This window comes from Mesocricetus auratus, unplaced genomic scaffold (genome assembly GCF_017639785.1).
Source record: "Mesocricetus auratus isolate SY011 unplaced genomic scaffold, BCM_Maur_2.0 Super-Scaffold_100014, whole genome shotgun sequence".
In the NCBI taxonomy this organism is placed as follows: domain Eukaryota; kingdom Metazoa; phylum Chordata; class Mammalia; order Rodentia; family Cricetidae; genus Mesocricetus; species Mesocricetus auratus.
The window spans coordinates 8731744-8750748 of record NW_024429197.1 but is presented as its reverse complement, the minus strand read 5'-3'; the positions used below and the strand labels follow the sequence as shown (position 1 = coordinate 8750748).

At 49.1% G+C, this 19005-nt stretch overlaps 1 protein-coding gene across 1 annotated transcript in view; it reads right to left on the bottom strand.

Annotated features, from left to right (window-relative positions):
- Positions 1–16038, bottom strand: part of Man1c1 (mannosidase alpha class 1C member 1) — a 142246-nt gene extending 126208 nt beyond the window's left edge. Inside the window, exon 1 of the mRNA XM_005079590.4 lies at positions 14719–16038. Coding sequence (XP_005079647.1) covers positions 14719–15243 — 525 coding nt within the window. The 5' untranslated portion in view covers positions 15244–16038. The remainder of the gene's footprint in view (positions 1–14718) is intronic.
- Positions 16039–19005: the final 2967 nt, after the last annotated feature.

The window sequence follows — 19005 nt, the reverse complement described above, 5'->3', positions numbered from 1 at the left end:
GGCCAGAGGGATGGAGGATTGTGATTTAGGTCAAGAGCACACACACAGGAAAAAACGTAAGGGCTGAAATGCCTTCCTAGAAATTAGCACTTACTGGCAAGGTCAAGGTTTAACCTCTGAAAAGACATCCCAGGGGAGGGGCAGAGGAGAGACATCTTCAACAAGAGACTTGGGACTCAGACTCAACATCTTCCCGAAAAAGACAAATAAAACTAAAGGCAGGTTGTGCGATGATAAACAGTGCTGGATACATTTGTGTCAACTTGATACAAGCTAGAGTCACTGGGAAAAAGGGAATCTCAATAGAGAAAACACTTCCATAATACTGTTCTGTGGGGAACTGTCTTGGTTAGTGACAGTCCATTGTGGGTGGTACCAGCCCTGTGCAGGAGTATAAAGAAGCCACTGAGACAGACATGCGGAGCAAGCCAGTAAGCAGCACTCCTCCACGATCTGTCTACCTCAGTTCCTGCATGCAGGTTCCTGCCCTGTCTTCCTCGGTGATAGAGTGTGATCTGAGTGAGAGTTGTGAGCTGAAATGAACACTTGCCGCCCCTTTGGTCAGTGTTTTATCACAGCAGCAGAAACCCTAAGATAAATGGCATCTACTTCATCTGGAACTTTCCACACCATGGAAATCCCTTAGTAACTTAGTAACTCAGCATATGTGAGCTTCCTTCCTTCCCTCCTTCCTCCTTCCTCCTCCGTCCCTCCCTCCCTCTGTTCTTCCCTTTCTTTTTTAACGTGGACATTTATAAACCAAATCTCAAAGGTAGTCATTATGCTTAAGGTAAGGAGCCCAAGAAAGTATTTGACTGACTATGAGACCCTGAGAGGTTAGTCACAGTAATGTTGACAGGGACACTGTGGGTCACTTACACATCTATCTCTGAACACAAAGAAGAGGTGAGTAAAAATGCACAAATAATTTAAGATGTGAAGCCAGTCAGAAGCCAGGAGCCCTTCCTAGAACACCATCATTGTTTGATCATAGTTTCAACAGAAAACTCTTGGCTCACAAAACAATAATAATAATAATAATAATTAATAAATAAATAAAAATCAATCATCTTCCAGGCGGTGGTGGTGCACACCTTTTATCTCAGCACCCAGGAGGCAGAAGCAGGTGGGTCTCTGTGAGTTCGAGGTCAGCCTGGTCTACAGAGCAAGTTCCAGGACAGCCTCCAAAACCATAGAGAAACCCTGTCTCAAAAAAAAATCATCTATCCCATCATTCAATGTGGTGCTTTAAATACCACACTGTGCTATGAGCTGTCCTTGATTTGGTAGTCTTTAGAGGTCTGCCTACTTGTACTTAACGATCAGGTAACAAGCTAGATGAAATGGTTTCCTAGCCAACCCCAGGTTAGAAAATAACAAAACCCAGGAGTAGGGAACAGCATCAGGACACAGGAAAAGAAGTGACAGCTGTCAGCTAGCCAGAAGAGGGAAGAGCGCTAATGTCAGAATTTCAAAGAAAGCAGCAGCCACAATGCTTAATACACAATATCAAATTGCTGGACCGGGAAGTTGTAGGACTTTGCGTGACCAGGAGATTCAGAGGGAGAGGTAGGTGAGGACAAGAAGGTGAAATGGAGCAAAAACAAACGCTTTTTTTTTAAAGAGCTATTATAGCCAGGCGTTGGTGGTGCACGCCTTTAATCCCAGCGCTCAAGAGGCAGAGGCAGGCGGATCTCTGTGAGTTCAAGGCCAGCCTGGTCTACAGAGCGAGTTCCAGGACAGGCTCCAAAACAATACAGAGAAACCCTGTCTCGAGGAAAAAAAAAGAGCTATTATAAAGATACACCTTTGACAAACAATGAACAAACACCTGGGAAACAAAAATCTTTACAAACAGAAATTCTAAAAGTAAAATTATTCCAAATTTAAAAACCTACCTGGTAGACATGAAAAGAGACCACACACAAGAGAAGAAAAGTTCAATGCACTTGAAAATAGATTTATATAAATGTCGAACACTGAAAAATAGACCTCTAGGGCAGCGTCAAGCAATCTAAGTTATATATAATTACAATCTAGTTACATAAGTTATATATAGTTACAATCTAGTTACATATAACTGGAGTTCTAAATGAAAAGGACATAAATTGGATGGAAAAAACATATCTCAAGACATGTGAACTGTCTTTTTTTCCAAGATAATAGAAAAATATCAACCTGTGAAGTAAAATGAACAATCCCTCAAGAAAGCCAGGCTTGAGCACACCTTTAATCCCAGTGCTCAGCAGTCAGAGGGAGCTGATTTCTGTGAGTTCCAAGCCAGCCTGGGCTAGTTAGCAAAGACTTTGACTCAAAAATACAAAAGAGGGGCTGGAGAATTGTTCAGCAGCTAGAAACACAGACTGCTCTTCCAGAAGCCTGGGTTCCAGTTCCCAGAACCCACACATTACCTAAAATGCTGGAGAGATGGCTCAGAGATTAAGAGTACTGACTGTTGTATTGGGCTACTTAAGAGCCAGGAAACCAGCTAGGCGGTGGTGGCGCATGCCTTTAATCCCAGCACTCAAGAGGCAGAGGCAGGTGAATCTCTGTGAGTTCGAGACCAGCCTGGTCTACAAGAGCTGGTTCCAGGACAGCCTCCAAAGCCACAGAGAAGCCCTGTCTTGAAAAACCAAAAAATAAAAGAGCCAGAAAATCTGGGTTCAATTCCTAGCACCCACATGGTAGCTCACAACTGTCTTTAATTCTAGTGCCAGGAGATTCAACACCCTCACACAGACATACATGCAGGCAAAACACCAATGCACATAAAATAAAAATAAATTATTAAAAAACAAAACAAAATGATTTGAACACAATTATATAAGTATTACACTAAATGAGCAGGTGAAGATTATCAGACTAAATCAAGAAAGTGAAATCCAGCCGGGCCTTGGTGTCGCACGCCTTTAATCCCACACTCGGGAGGCAGAGGCAGGTGGATCTCTGTGAGTTCGAGGCCAGTCTGGTCTACAGAGCGAGTTCCAGGACAGCCTCCAAAACAATACAGAGAAACCCTGTCTCGAAAAAAAAAGAAAAGAAAAAGAAAAAGGAAGATAGTGAGATCCAACTCCAACTTTGTATTCTTCACAATGGACCCATTTTAAATATGAAAGTACAAATGGAAGCTGGCCAGTGGTGGAACACACCTGTAATCTCAGCTCTTGGGAAGCAGAGGCAGGAGGAACTCTGTCCAAGGCCAGCCTGGTCTACAGTGTGAGTTCCAGGACAGCCAGGCCTATACAGAGAAACCCTGTGTCTAAAACAAACGAAACCACAAATAGATCAAAAATGAAAGATAGGAAATCATACCTATCATACTCATTGTGTGAAAGCTGAAGACACTATGTGAAGGTACAGTAAGCTTCGTACAAAAAGCATGATTGAAAACAGAGAATCACACCTGTAAGAGTAAGAAGGTTGTTTGAAGAACAGGGAGATGGCTCAGCAGGCAGAGGCACCTACCACCAAGCCTTAACTGAGTTCCGTCCCTAAAATGTCGTGTGGTGGAAAGACAGAACTGACCACCACATGCTGTCCTCTGACCTGCATACACACATTGTGGCATGCACGCACACAAAAATAAACCAAGTGGCTTTTTTTAAAAAGAACAGTTGACTCATCAAGAAGTTACAATAGTAAATGTACATGTATATACTGGATAGTTTTATGTCAATTTAATACAAGTTGGAGTCATCAGAGGAAGGAGTCTCAATTGAGAAAATGCCTCCATAGGATTGGGCTATAGGAAGACTACAAGCCATTTTCTTAATTAGTGATTAATGGGTGAAGGCCCAGCCCACTGCGGGTGGGGCCATCCCTGAGTTGGTGGTCCTGGGTTCTATATGAAAACAGGCTGAGCAAGCTATGAGGAGTAAACCTGTAAGACACTCCTCCACGGCCTCTGCATCAGCTCCTGCTTCCAGGTTCCTGCTCTGTTTGAGCTCTTGTCCTGACTTCCTTAGATGTAGAAATGTGAGCCAGACAAACCCTTTCCTCCCCAACTTGCTTTGGTCCTGGTGTTTCATCACAGCAACAGTAATTCAAGGACAATATATCAGATAACTAAAATAAAGCACGATGCAAAAATAGAAACAATTTAAATGGATATTGAAATATTTTAAACATTAGGGGCCAAACTATATCTCAGTGGGTAATGTGCAAGTCTGAAAATCTGAACTTGGATCCCTGGCACCCTTGTAAAAAGCTGGGCGCAACACACACACACACACACACACACACACACACACACACACACACACACACACACACACGGATACCAGATTCTTGCTGATCAGCCAGTGTAGCCAACATGGTGAGCTCCAGGTTCAGTGATGAACTTTGTCTTGAAAAATGAGAGAGGGCTGGCAGTGTTAGTGAGATCTTTAATCACAGCACTCTCAAGAGGCAGAGGCAGGTGGATCTCTCAGTTGGAGGCCAGCCTGGGCTTCATAGCAAGTTCCAGGCAAGCCAGGATTAAGAGGGGGAAAGAGAGAGAGGGAGAGGGAGGGAGGGGAAGACACCTGACTCTGGCCTCTACACATGCATGCACAGGTGAGCACAGCTGTATAGACAACTGTACACACATGCATATGTGATATGCACACGAAGAAAATACTAGACACTGATTCTTAGAGAAGATCAATAAAACTGATAAACTAACAGCTAAACTACTATTAAAAGAAGGACTTAACAGAAAGAGACTGTCAGTTTCAGGAAGGGAAGAAAGATCACAAAAGATTCCTCAAAAAACTAGAAGAAAATGAAACTCGTGGGAATGGTTTGAGTCTACAACTTGTATGAATTAAACAAATTTATGAAAAACAAATTGGTAAAGCTGACACAAGAAAATGAAATTCTGAATCACTTTATATCTGTTATTTGACCAAAGTTGTAATTTTTAAGACTTATGTTAGTTTTGTGTGTTTGTGTATCTGTGCAAGTATGTGCAAGCGCCCAAGGTGGCCAACAGAGAGCATTGTAACTCTTGGAGCAGGAGTTACAGGCAGTTATGAAACACCTGACAGGGGTGCTGGGAACAGAACTGGGGGCCCCTGGAAGAGCAGAACATGTTCTTAACCACTCGGCCATTTCTCCAGCCCTTCCTACAAAATCTTGTCAACCTAGACATCTCAGCAGCTACTGGTGAATTCTTTCAAGCACTTAAGATACACACAACATTAAAATCCAGATTTTCTTAGGACTGAGAATACAGCTCCTATATTGTCTAGCACAGGCAAGGCCCTGGATTTGGTACCCAGCACTAAAGGAAAAAAAACACTAGATAAAAAACAAAGAAGATGCCAGGTGGTAGTGGTGGTGTCAGTGGTGGTGCGCGCCCTTAATCCCAGCACTCGAGAGGCAGAGGTAAATTCAAGACCAGCCTGGTCTACAAGAGCTAGTTCCAGGACAGGCTCCAAAGCCTCAGAGAAACCCTGTCTCGAAAAACAAAACAAAACAAAAACTCAGGTATGATAGTATACTCATACACACCTGTAATCCTTGCATTTGGGAAGTGGGGACAGGAGGATCAGAAGTTCAAGGTCATCCTCAGATACATGTGAGTTCAACGCCAACCTGGGTTACATGAGACACATTAAAAAAAAAAAAAAAAGAACACATGCGCACACAATTCTTTCAGAATGCAGACAGGAGACAACCCATCTATGAGGCTGTCACAATGTCGACACCAAAAAACAGACAAGGATACTTAAAATAAAACTATGGACAAAATCCTCAAAGTCTCAGGGCATCAAGTGCACTGGCTGAACACGTTTAGATCGTCCTGCTTTATCATAGCGGCAAGATGAAAGAGGAAAACAGTGACACCATCTCCACAGAGTCGGGAAGCATCCGACAGCATTTGATCCCACAGGCACCAGGACAATGACTCAGTCCATCCCTAGAAGTCAAGTATAGAAAGCCAAGCACAAGCCAGGTGGAGGTGGCGCACGCCTTTAATCCAAGCACTCGGGAGGCAGAGGCAGGAGGATCTCTGTGAGTTCAAGACCAGCCTGGTCTACAAGGACGAGTTCCAGAACAGCCTCCAAGGCCACAGAGAAACCCTGTCTCAAAGCCAAACCAGAAAGCCAAGCACAGTGGCACACACTTGTATCCCACCTCCAGGGGGACAGAGACGCGTGGGTCCCCAGGGCTCACTGCCCAGCCAGCACAGCCTACTTGACGGGTTCCAGCCAGTGACAGCCTCAAAAGAACAGTGCAGGGGACCAAGGTTGTCCTCTGGCCTCCACATGCACACACACAAACACGCAAAAACCTCTCAGCACACTAGGAGTAGGAGGGAATTTCTTTGGCTAGATAAAACACATTAATCAAAAAATAAATAAATAAATAAAACAACTGTGTCTAACATTATGGCGATCAAATCAAACAAATACTTTTCCCTTGAGAACAAAAATAAGGCACCTGCTTTTTCTTTTCACTTAAGATTTATTTATTATGTATACAGTTTATACAATGTTCTGCCTGTATGTATGCCTGCACTGCAGGACAGAAGAGGGCACTGGAACACATTACAGATGGTTGTGAGCCACCATGTGTGTACTGAGAATTGAACTCAGGACCTCTGAAAGAGCAGCCAGTGCTCTTAACCTCTGAGCCATCTCTCCAGGCCCAGTGGCACACACATCTCTCCCAGCACTCGGGAGGCAGAGGCAGGAGGATCTCTGTGGGTTTGAGGCCAGCCCGGTCTACAGAGTGAGTTCCAGGACATGCTCCAAAGCTACAGAGAAACCCTGTCTCAAAAAAAAAAAAAAGTTGCTGAGGTCATGGTGTCTTTTTACAGCAATAGAAATTCTTAACTAGACAGCAGGCTACACTGATGTCTTCCGGGAGAAATCAAGATGGAGAGAGGGGTAGATGGGGGACCCTCTGGAGATAGACTCCAAAAAAGCAAAAGCATTTCAGGAGCAGATGGAACTCAGCAAACTGTATTTAAGATCTGTGCATTTCAACCTGGTGGTGGTGTTAGTGGCACACCTTTAATCCCAGCATTGGGGGAGGGGCCGGCAGAGACAGGCAGGTCTCTAAGTTTGAAGCAGCCTCATCTACAGAGAGTTCCAGGAGAGCTGTTATACAGAGAGACGCTGTCTCCACTGCCCCCCCTCAAAAAAAAAGATCTGTGCATTCACTGTATATAAACTATACTTACCTAAATGACACCTACACCACAAAGCTGTGGAAAAGAAGGTACACAGGAGCAGCAATGACATGTCCTGGACCCTTCAGGACACGGCTGCATTGCATAGCAGTGAGTACAAAGACCACTGAGTTGCCAAGAATGACTTGTGTGGTGGGATGCCGCAGAAAGCGACTGAGGTAAAAGGCGAGGAGGGGAAAAAAAACAACGCCCTGTTACTTGTTGGCTGAAAATGGCAGACTCCTTAGTGAAGGGTCTCCAGGAGCTGACCCAGAATATGCCAGATGTTATTCACCTACCCAGGAGGGCTCTAGTCAGAATGCCAAAGCTGCAGCTGGAGAGGCGGCTCAGGGCAACAGCACTGGCTGCTCTTGCAGAGGACCCAAGTTTGGCTCCCAGCACCCACGTCAGGCAGCTCACAACCACCTGTAACTTCAGTTCCAGGGGATCCAGTGCCCCACCAAGGACACATATGTGCACATAAATTCACACAAGCACAAACGTATGTACAGAGAGAGAGAGACAGAGACAGAGACAGAGAGACAGAGACAGAGACAGAGACAGAGAGACAGAGACAGAGACAGAGAGACAGAGACAGAGACAGAGAGACAGAGAGAGTAAGTTTAATCTTTAGGAGGTACAAATTTGTCCCACAAAAATTTCCACAGATGGCACTAAATCCTGTGGCCAGCCACTCCAGTATTTAGTTTCAGTTAAGAAGACACTGCCGAGGTGAGAGACAGTCAGACCCCGGTGTAAGGAAGAGTTGTGATGAACACCGACCTACCAGATCTGGGGGCTCTCAAACCAAATCTTAGAAAACAAACCCTGGGTGGGGGAGGGGCAACAAACATCTGTAGTTAAGCCACCACACTATGGCTGCTGCTCTCTTGAAAGGTAGGGACCCCAAAACAAGGCTAATGAGAACACTCTTGCCTGCATAGACTTTGTTAGCAGAAAGGGATCTGGTGGTGGTGGCCCATGCCTTTGATCCTAGCACTCGGAAGGCAGAGGCAGTCGGGTCTCTGTGAGTTTGAGGCCAGCCTGGTCTACAGAGTGAGTTCCAGGACAGTTGGGGTTAAACAGAGAAATATGATCCCAAAAAACAAAAAGAGAGAGAAGGGCAAGGGGAGACGAGATCTATGCCTACGCTGGGTGCTAATTAGCCCCCAGAGAGATGAGACATGAAGGAGGAAGCGGAGGAGGGACCAGGGTCCTTTGGCTGTCAAAATTCTTTATGGAGTCTCCATTATCAGCTATGGAAACATGGAGCCGAGAAATTGTATTGTTTTTCCCGCAGTTTTGCAAACATTTGTGTCAAACCTCTGCCTGATGGTGGAAAGAGGGGCTGTTACTGTCTGAATGAGCCTGGTGTTTCGGAACTGCAGGCACAAGAAGCTGTAATAACAGTCACCCCCGGCTGGGACACTCAGATATGTTCCACGTGTAGTCCCTGTCTTCAAGACATGCAAAAAACATTCAAGGCAACCACTGTCCTGAATGCCCAGTTCATCATTTCACGGCTAAGTTGTTGCCCATGTGGCTAACAGACACGTGACAGGAAAGTTTCCTAAAACTCCCAGTGCCTCCCCTACCCCTGACCTCAGCTCAGGATGCAGAATCCCCGAGCTTGAACGACAGCACTCTCAAGGCCTGTTGTCCACCACGATTACCAAGCAGCTTCTCTGTGCCAGGATTTGCCATCTATGAGCCTGATTTATTTTTTCCAATAAGAGAAGAGATATAAGACCCTCTGAGCAAAGTGTGCCTAATATATATCACAATATTTATTTTTGGTGGAGTAATAGATCCGTCTTGTGGGAAAGCTGGGGAAAAGGCGTCTTGTGAACATGGATGTAAATCAGTCACTCTGAACACCTCAAGGAATCTATATTCTCACCCCCCCCCTGCTAACTCTACTGTGAAATAAACAGCTGACTTCTTTACAGGCCCCATTTCATTTGTTTCTTGTCTAACACTAAAGACAGAGTTAAGGATGTGAGGCCCAGGAAGCAATTGCTTCTCTAATGCCCAGTCTCCCAAAAGACTGGCAACCCAGAGAGGAAGCGGAGAGACATCGATGTGCAGGTGTTAGCAGCGGCCGGCCTGTTAACCAATGCAGGAAGTTCTAAGGAGTTGGAAAGGGGTGACCAGGCTCAAGATACAAGAGTCTCCTGAGGAATGTGTCCAGTTATTCCAGCCCGTCTCCACCTAAGTCAAATGAACTACACAGCCCAGGCAAGAGGGAAACGGAGGGGCAGGGAAGACAAAAAGGATTTTCGATGGATCTGCAAGTCAGCTCTTTGCGACGAAGCCATTTCGATCTGAGCCATTCCTAATATTAATTATCCTATGCATCTCCCAGACTCCCATTCACATGCTACAAAGAACACAACGCCTTTTAATTTTCCTACCTGTCCCTGGTACCAGTGATGATAAATCAGAGACACAGAGAAACTACATATGACTAATGAACCAGCCTACTAATGAGGAGCAAAGATCATTCGCCAAGATGACAGCATCTCCTGTCACAGCCAGCAATATCCTGGAGGCTTGGGGGTGGCAGGCCCCGAGGGTAGAGCCAGGGACACGTCTTGCCAAGCCAAAGGCACTTTGGGACAATTAAAAGCATCCTCCAGGTGCCTGCTATCCAGGCAGGAAAGAGTTCATTCATCTCCACCCCCTTCAAATTAGCCTTGGAAAAGTACTGATACTTTTAGGCAACCTTTTGGGTGGCTGAGCCATTAAAGCCCTTAAACCTGGCTGGAGGTCCCTGTCGCCTCCTTGGAAATCACAGGTGTTCTTGGGGCAAAGATTCAGCCTCAACGACCAGCAGTCGTAACTGTTCATTTACAGTTCTCTCTCCTCTCTCTCTCTCTCTCTCTCTCTCTCTCTCTCTCTCTCTCTCTCTCTCTCTCTCTCTCTCTCTCTCTCTCTCTCTCTCTCTCTCTGTCTCTGTCTCTCTCTGTCTCTCTCTCGCTCTCCCTCCCTCCCTCCCTTTCTCTCTCTCTGTCTCTCTCTCTCGCGCTCTCCCTCCCTCCCTCCCTCCCTCTCTCTCTCTCTCTCTCTCTCTCTCTCTCTCTCTCTCTCTCTCTCTCTCTCGCTCTCTCGCTCTCTCTCTGTCTCTCTCTCTCTCTCTCTCTGTGTGTGTGTGTGTGGTGCATGTTAAGAGAGGGTGCACACATAACCACACGTTATCCATCTTGCTTTTGCTTTACCTCTAAGAGCAGCAATTTTTAAATATTTACTTATTTTGTCTATGGGAGGGGGTGCACCACACATATTGTAGCACCACAGTGAAGGTCAGGGGACAGTTTTTGGAGACAGTTATTTCATTCCACCATGTGAGTCTCAGGGACCAAAGGCAACTTGTCAGGCCTGGCAGCAGATCCCTTAACATGGCTTTTTTTTTTTTTTTTGACTAGGCTGACTGGCTAATAAATCCTAAGCATCCACCCGTCCCTACCTTCCCATGACTGGGATAAGGACACAGCACCAAGCTCTGCTTTTTGACACGGGTTCTGAGGTTCAAACTCAAGTCCTGAAGAACTTTACCAACTGACCAATCTCCTCAGCTGTCTTATGGTTTCTATTGCTGTGAAGAGACACCATGACCACGACAGCTCTTATAAAGGACAACATCTAATTGTGGTGGCTCGCTTACAGTTTAGAATTTCAGTCCATTACATCATGGCAGGACAGGGCAGCATGCAGGCAGACATGATGCTGAAGTGTAGCTGAAAGTCCTACATCTTACAGGTGACAGGAAATTGACTGCAATACAGGGCAATATCTTGAGTATAGGAAACCTCAAAACCTGCCCTCACAGTGACACACCCTCCAGCAAGGTCACACCCACTCCAACAAAGCCACACCTCCTAATAGTGCCATTCCCTATGAGCTTATGGGGGCCAATTACATTCAAATTACCACATCAGCCCAATATACAGATCTTGAATAAAACTGAATTGGTTGGTATTCAAGTATCTGGGCCAACTAAATGGCACACCAAGTACTAGAGCTGATCCATGAACACAGCAGCAAACAGGGATGGGGGGGAGGAGCAGTCTCTGAATTCTGGTCTCTTGGTTTTACCATATCAAGACCAAGACCTAGACCACAATCAGAGTGGAACCAGGCAGGATTCTCTGTAAGATGGCTGTGAGGTGGTGACATGTGACAGTCCAGGGCCAACTGGAAAACAAAGCAGAAACTCGACCCAGGTTCTCTTTGCCCTGACAAGCACTTCAGGAACAGGAACCAGAAGGAGTGGTCCTTCCTATAATTTGTCCTAAAGTAACATAAGGGCTAGGAGAACACCCAAAACTCATGACCAGTATCATGGCTCCAGATTGTCCATTCCGTTTGACAAAAGTCCCCTTCATTGGGAGGGACCCACAAGGTTTTTCAGATCAGCAACCCACCATTATGAATTCAGAACAGTGTAAATTATTTCCCTGGAATGTGATACTGACAGGGTGCCCATTCCCAACTCTTACATGTAAGAAAAGCCCGAGCTTGACCATGGACCAATGCACAAGGTCTCCCATTTCTTATCAAACATGTCCCAGGACAGCTATGAATGCATCCCAACACATATGTAGATGACGCCACACCACAATGCCAAAAAGCATCCCTATGGGTCCATATCGTCCTCAGATCTGGAAAAAGAAGTCGTTAACAAGCCTGCGCTCTTTTGTATTCTAGCCAGCCTCTTTGCCCTTCATGAGCACAAGCTGTAGAGCCATTCAACCCCATCTCCCAAGTTCAATATGAGTGCTGGGAATAACGAAATTAATCAACATTTAGATAGCTATTCATGGGTACAGCTAGGGATACAATAATATCCATCACTGTCACCAAAACCACCATCACATGATTACACTTGATCTCATGGGACTTGGGGGTGCAAGGATGGAGAGAGTTCGATGGCTAAGGTGTCCCTGGTGGTCATGGAAGTCTACAGAGGCTCCAGAGCTGGACCAGTGTCCACCAACAGCCTGTCACCTCTCTTTCATCCAATCCTACAGGAAGGTCCAGGCGGGAAGGGACGTGACTTGCCCAAAGACAGATGATGGCTGGTAGCTGAGACACCGACCCTTGTTCTCTTGGTCCCCCATCTCCAACACATTGCTCTCTTCATGGTTCCAAAACCGAGAGGTGACAAAGTATTTCTCGACATGAATAACCACAGCCTGCAACTTCGACCCATCTTATCAGCACAGGCTTCGCACCCACATTCATCTCTCAGACCTGAATGTTCACAAATGCATTTACTTGATCTGGAGCTAGCGTCCAGTTTCCATTCACTCCCCATCTATCACCCTCTCGAATTCTGTCCCAATGTTTATTTTCACTTTAAAAATCTCATCTTATAAGAACAGGGCTCTTTTTATCTGATGCTAGCTTTACTTCTCCTCGGGTCTAATCAATCCATGTCTGGAAATAAACAAACCAGAGGCAAATGCCACGGTCCTTTTTGGAAAACAGGCACCTTTAAAATGATTCACCCCGTGGCGTGATACAGAGAAACTGAAGAACAGCCACGAATAGACACCTCCAGCAGTAGTCCAAGGATGCCTCCTCTGGTGGGACAGCAGGGACAGAACCATATGTTAACTTCTAAAAGATCTCATCCACCATTTTCAGGATGGCGACATGGGGCAGGGTTCAAAGTCAAGTAGCCTGAAAAGACCACAGGCCCCCAAACATAACTGTGAATATCACCCTGAGGAGCTTGCAGTCTCCAAGGCTGTGGAATAGCAGCTGCAGGGAACCCTTAGCACGCCTCCAGCTATACCAAGGGTGTAAGGAGATGACACATCTCAGATCCAGATACGTGGCAACAATGTAGCCCTCCTCCTGCTGTATTACGTCACACCCACCTGCAAAGCATGGAGTCCTCACACCTCCTACCATCCTCAGCCACTACAGAAAGTTGGAATCCCAGCCTCTGCTAGTGACAAAGGCTGTCTCCACATGGACAGAGCCACGTTCCCCTCCAGCGGCCAGGCTACCCAAACCAGGGAGACTGTAACCCAGGCTTTCAGAAGAGTCGCTGTACCTCTTCCACAGTAGTGAATTCTCAATCCTTCTGGAGATCTTTTTGACAATTTCTTGGCAGCTCTAGGCATCCCATGAGAAATGGCATACATGCAAGCAATGTATGTGTGATTGATTTCACTGGGGGCTGCAGCCCGCCAAGGAAGTTCGGAAGACTGTGAAGAGGGCCTGTGCTAGGAAGCAGCTTCGGGGAGGGGAAAGGCGAATAGTGCAGGTGAACGGGGCACAAGACAGCCATTAACAGAAAGAGGAGAAATGATGTCTGTTCCTCAACTGTTGAAAGTCTAGTCTTTGATTAGCCTTCCAGAGTTGAGTGACAGTTGGGAGACTGAGTTTCTCACGTGCACACACGAGCATGCACACACCAAGGACTTAGCTTCTGCATGACTTCACATGCCCTGTGATTGCTTTTTGAGAGTCTCAAACAGGGCTCTGCACCGCACCTTTGGGTACGAGCAGACAGAACGGTGGTGAGCTCCCACAGAGGAAGAGGGTAGCCAAGCCCTCCAGTGGCTCTAGTAGATCTTGGCAGGGGAGACCCTAAAGGTGCCTGCTCCCTCTAGAAATGAAGCAGGGCTGCTGACTGCCCGCAGTAAACTCAGAGGTCCTGACTGAAGCAATGCTTTCCTTCTGGGTCCCCAGGAAGGGGGAGAGCATCCTCTTCTTTCCAGAGAGAAGACCCTGGCCCACTGCTTGCTCACAGCCCCCTTGTGGCCTGGGGGTATCACTGCAGCCCCCTCTGCTATGCTGGCCGCACATCTCACACAGACCACTCTTGGCTGGGGTAGGGCAGAACATTCAGGTACCAATGGCTTCTTGGCAACTGTCTGAAAGCCATGTCCAGGCTGCATTTGTCTTTGATGTCTTAAACTAAGACTGTGACTCAAAATGATCCTTCACCATCCCTCTGTTCCAAGACCCACCTCATTAAGCCAATAGCCTTAGAGCTTCTGTAACATTACCTACCACTGCTTTATTGATCATTCCTTCCTCTTTCACATGCAATTATGTACAATTGTTGCGAAGCTCGATAGAAGCCGTTTCAGGAATGCTAAACATCTCTGGTTTGCAAGATGCCGAGAGATTACAAAACAGGATACCAAATACCTCACACATCTTGGGTTTCCATATCCTACTGAGGCTTAGGGGAAGTCAAGACTTACAGACACAACACAGTGAGGGAAATTTTCTAGTGGCTTCCTCCTGCACAAATGCAAACTAAGGACCTAGAGTCCACTCCACACTAGATGCCCAGCAAGGGAAAGCGTGGAACCCACCAGGGCTGGGGACTCAAGAGGAATGATCCGCCTAGGGGTTGGAAAGGGGTCATAAGCTAAAGCCCTAGTTACTCTAAGTATGCACCGAAGAGAGAGAGTAACTTTGGAGAGGGAGGCAGTGCTGCAGTGTGTCTGAAGGGTCTCAGGTAGACCAGGAGCCAGGAGGGGTCAAGGAGGAAGTCTTGGCGGGAGGTATGTGTTGGGGCAGGGGGTGCTTACCTCTTTGACTTTCTCGCGCTGAGCTCGCACTAGACTCTGGGACTCCTTACTCTCATCAGTCCTTGTCCCCAAGACCGGGTGTCGAAGGCGGCTTCGGAAAGCATTGTAGTCGAAACTGAACCGGACGCTCTCTTCCAGCGGCCTGGGGGCTGCAACGCTGTTGCCCTCCTCCCGGGGCCCCGTGGGGCGGGTGCGCCGCAGCCACCCTTTCCTACGGAGGACATTGACCGCGCGGCCGGGATCGTCCTCGCCCGGGGCCGGAGCCGCGGGGGCAGGGTTGGGAGGTGGCTCTTGCTCTGACACCGGGTGCTGGCCGGCGATTTCGGCCATCACCTCCAGGCCGGGCTGCTGGGTCCGCGAGGCCGAGAAGAAGCGCTTGAGGCGAGAGGAATGGGGCAGCAGGAACAGGGCGCCAAAGCACAGGGTGACCAGGCCCGAGAGGAAGAGCAGGAAAAGGAACTTCTGCGGCAGCCGCAGCCCCCACGGCGAGGCCGGGACGAAGCCCGGCACTCTCCTCACCAGCATCGCGGCGTGGCCAGCAGTAGGGGGCTGTCAGCTCCGCCGGGGCTCCCGGGAGTCCTCAAGGGTGGGGAGCGAGAGCGCAGCGGATGGGGTCCCCGAGCAGGACTGCGCACCCCGAGGCGGCCGCTCTGGGACCCGCCCGAAGTTCAGGGAGTTTGGAGCGAGTCCTCACGCGCGAGGGCGGGGGCGCAGCGGCCTCGGCGGGGCCCGGGCGAGGGGGGCTGCTCAGCTGGAGCCCGGGCCCGCCGTGCGCTGCAGCCTGCCGTCCGCCTGGTCCACGGAGCCCGCGCCCTACCGCGCCTTCCCGCGCCGGAGCTGTCACATGCCGTCTGTGACGCCCTAGCAGGGTGCGCAGGGGCGCACGCAGGCCCCGGCCCGCTCGCACCCGAAGTTTCAGCCTCTGGAGCAGTTTGCAACGGGAGCCCCCGGGGCTGCAGCACGAGCACCGCTCCTAGAGCGCGCGCACGGCTGGTGGAGACGGCGCGGGGCCCGGCGATCCGAACACGTCCACAACTTTGCTCTGCACAGCTGCGGCTCCCGAGGTTTCGCGGGACCCGGGGGCTTCAGACGCTCGCGCAGGCAAAGGGATGCCCGAGAAGCGCGTGCGAAGCCTGTAGCTGGCCTCGATCAGTCCCGGACTGGGAGGCTGCTGCTGCGCCCAAAAGCGCGGACTCGGGCGCCGCAACTCGGGAGGGCGCGGGTCTCCCGCTGCGATCACCTGTTCCCGGCCCCGCAGCTCCACTCGCCGCGCAGCCTCCCCAGCCGCAGCTCCAGACCGGCCGCCGCCGCTCCAGCTCTCACTGCGACAGCGCCGCCGCCCCGCCCCCCGCCGGCCACGCCCTCAGGCCACGCCCACATGCGCGCCCCGCGCCCCGCCCCTCCGCCCGCCGCGTTGCCCCAGTATAGCCAATAGAGAGCCTACCATGTAGGGATGGGTGGGTCCTTGTGTTGGCCACGCCCCCACCTCCCAGTACAGGCGCTGCGCTCCCTCATCCTGCTGGTTCCAACGGTCCAGCTGCGCGCTGTGGCAAGGGCGGGGTGCAGAGCGAAGCGAGGTCATTGGCTGCCTCCGAGGGATCACCGTTGGGCCACAGTCACCCATTGGTTTCTGCCCAGCATTTGCTGGACTCGGAGCGACCGAGACGCCCCCTCCACCGCCCACCTCCGCCTGGCACCGCTCTGTGTTTAGGTCTCCCCTGGAAGGGCCAGGAGACCAGGTTGGTCTGGAAGGCTTTGCCCATCGTTGGGCGACCCTGTCACTTCTCAGCACCGGCCGGGGATTTCCAGGTTGTTGTTAGCCAGGGATGCTCAGACCAGCCGCGGTGGTTTTGCTGCTTCGTGCTGGGGGATGGGGCTGACTGGACCAAACCGAAGAGCTGTGGCCGCGGTTAGGTCGGGCTGAATCAGTATTTCCAGTGGTCCTTGCAAACCACCACCAAAAACGTGACCAAAGCTCTTGGGTGGGGTTAGAGAGAGATGCTAACCTGAGAGGCAAGAATAGAGAGAGGGACAGAGAGACGCAGGGACCTGGACATATGCACGGGTCATACATATGACATGCATGTACGTGCATATTTGCATTTTTACGCATACAGAAGCTGACGGGTGGGTGTGTGCTTGTATGCAAACATGCACTTAATTTCAGCACGGACACCCAAAGCAAAGTGTACCTAGAAACGTACCCACAGACACCTCCACAAGCCCACACATACACAGGCATGTGTTGTCAGACACGTGTGACCCAGACTCAAAGCCCTGTCATCCGAGGACTTTAGTCTGCACCTTCCTTTGCTGTTAGACCTCACCTGGGCCAAAACAACGCTGCTGTGTGGGTTTCATGCAAAACAATTCATAGAGACAACGGCAGAGGAAGAGACAGTTTAAGAGGTGTAATAGGCAAAGGGGGAAATACCTGTTTCAGCGGCGATTTAAAGTGAGACGCAGCATTGACAAGACAGAAAATACTGCAGGGAGGCCTTTCCCAACGGAAGAGGCAGCCCAGCCAGGCTCTCACCTCATAAATCTTGCCTCTTCCCTGAGGCCTACTACAGATGGGCCACTGAGACTTCTAACCCCGGCCAGGCCATTGCCAACACACCCACGCCTGACATTTAAATACCCCTGGCATATAAATTTCTCTCTACTGAAAATAAAATACAAAGGACTGCTGTGGGTAACAGGTGCAGATACTCTGGTTGCTGGAGATGAGTAATCCCTCCCAGTACACCTAGCTTAAATGTAAATTTCTACTTCAAGTGTTTCAGCCTGAGTTTGGCTGGCAGGAAGCAGTTCCCTGGAGTTGGCTAGTCAATGAGGTGAGCTTGTGATCCCAAGACACAGTATACTGCTCAGAGGCCTAGCTTGGCTTCCCCCATATCTCCCTTGCCCAAGCTTCTCACTGGATCCCACAGGAAGCGCTAGTGTGTATTTGGAGAACATGGCAGGGACTTTTAGTTTTATCTTCTCTGTTCGGCACAGAGTGTGATGGGCGTGTTCAGTGGAGGAGGTGGGAAAAAGATGTCTGGGCAGGGAACTCACTGCAATGGGACTTCCCAACCAGTCCCCAGCCGTGTCCTGCCAGTCAGGGACTAAGCCAGAGGCACTTGAGGATCAGACTGATAGAATGTGGGTGATTTAAACACACGCAAGCTGGTCGTCCTACCTTCACGCTCTCTGAGGCACACCTCCTCCTCCAGACCTCTAGCCCTGCACCCTCACACACTGCGGCTAGATCTCTGCACCCCAGCATGTGAAAGACCCTCACGGTAAGAACTGGAGCCCACATGCCTCCATGACTCCCTGGATCTCAACCCCAATGTGGTTCCCTTGAGCCCTGTGTCTGTTGAGTGGACCAGTGAAGGAATGAGCAAATACCCATTTACAGAAGAGGAAAAGTGAGGCTCAGGGAAGGACACAAGCTAAACATTTTCCAGGAAATTCTTCATTTACTCTTCAGAATAATCTTACTCAGTGGGTATTATTAATAGCTTCATATCACAAAAGACTTGGAGGGATTTGGGATAAGCAAGTAAGTCTTTGTCTTAGTCAATGTTCTCCAGGAAAGCAGAACCAATAGAAAGGCAGATTTATTCTGAGAGGTTGACTCACGTGAGTGTGGAGGCTGGAGCCAGAGCCTGAGGCAAACCATCACTAACTCCAGTCCAAGTCAGAAGTACCGAGCATAGGAAAAGGGAGCAATCGTATAGGCAGGCCTCCATCTGAGCCTGGAGCTCCCAGAATTGGAAGCCCCAACATCCCACAGCAGAAGATGGCTATCTCAACTCATCCTCAGAACCTCCCTTGGTATCTTCTGACCCTCTATCTCTGCAAGCCCACACTGGCTTAGGGATAGCCCTCGTGTAGCTAAGGCTAGACCTTTACTCAATCCATGTACTCAAACATACCCTCCTGGAAATGGCCTCCCAGACAGTCTCAGGATGGTGTCTTTCCCACTATCTAAGCATCCCCCAGCCCAGCCAACTGTCGCATACAGTTACCCATCACATCTTTCTCAGTTGGACTGCAAACACAGCCCAACCACATTTCTACAAAGCTGTTCTGTTCACAAACACTCAAACTGGCGGGTAGATATCACACAAATCTGGCTTCAGGCACCAAGAATGAGCAGAGGGTGGTCCCTGTAGGTACTGACTTATTCATGCAGTGAGAAACTATCGAACATCTACTATGTGCCAGGACCAGAGGGGCTGGGGATTCAGCCCTGAGTAGGACACAAAGCTTCCCTTCAAGGGGATTCTTATCTGG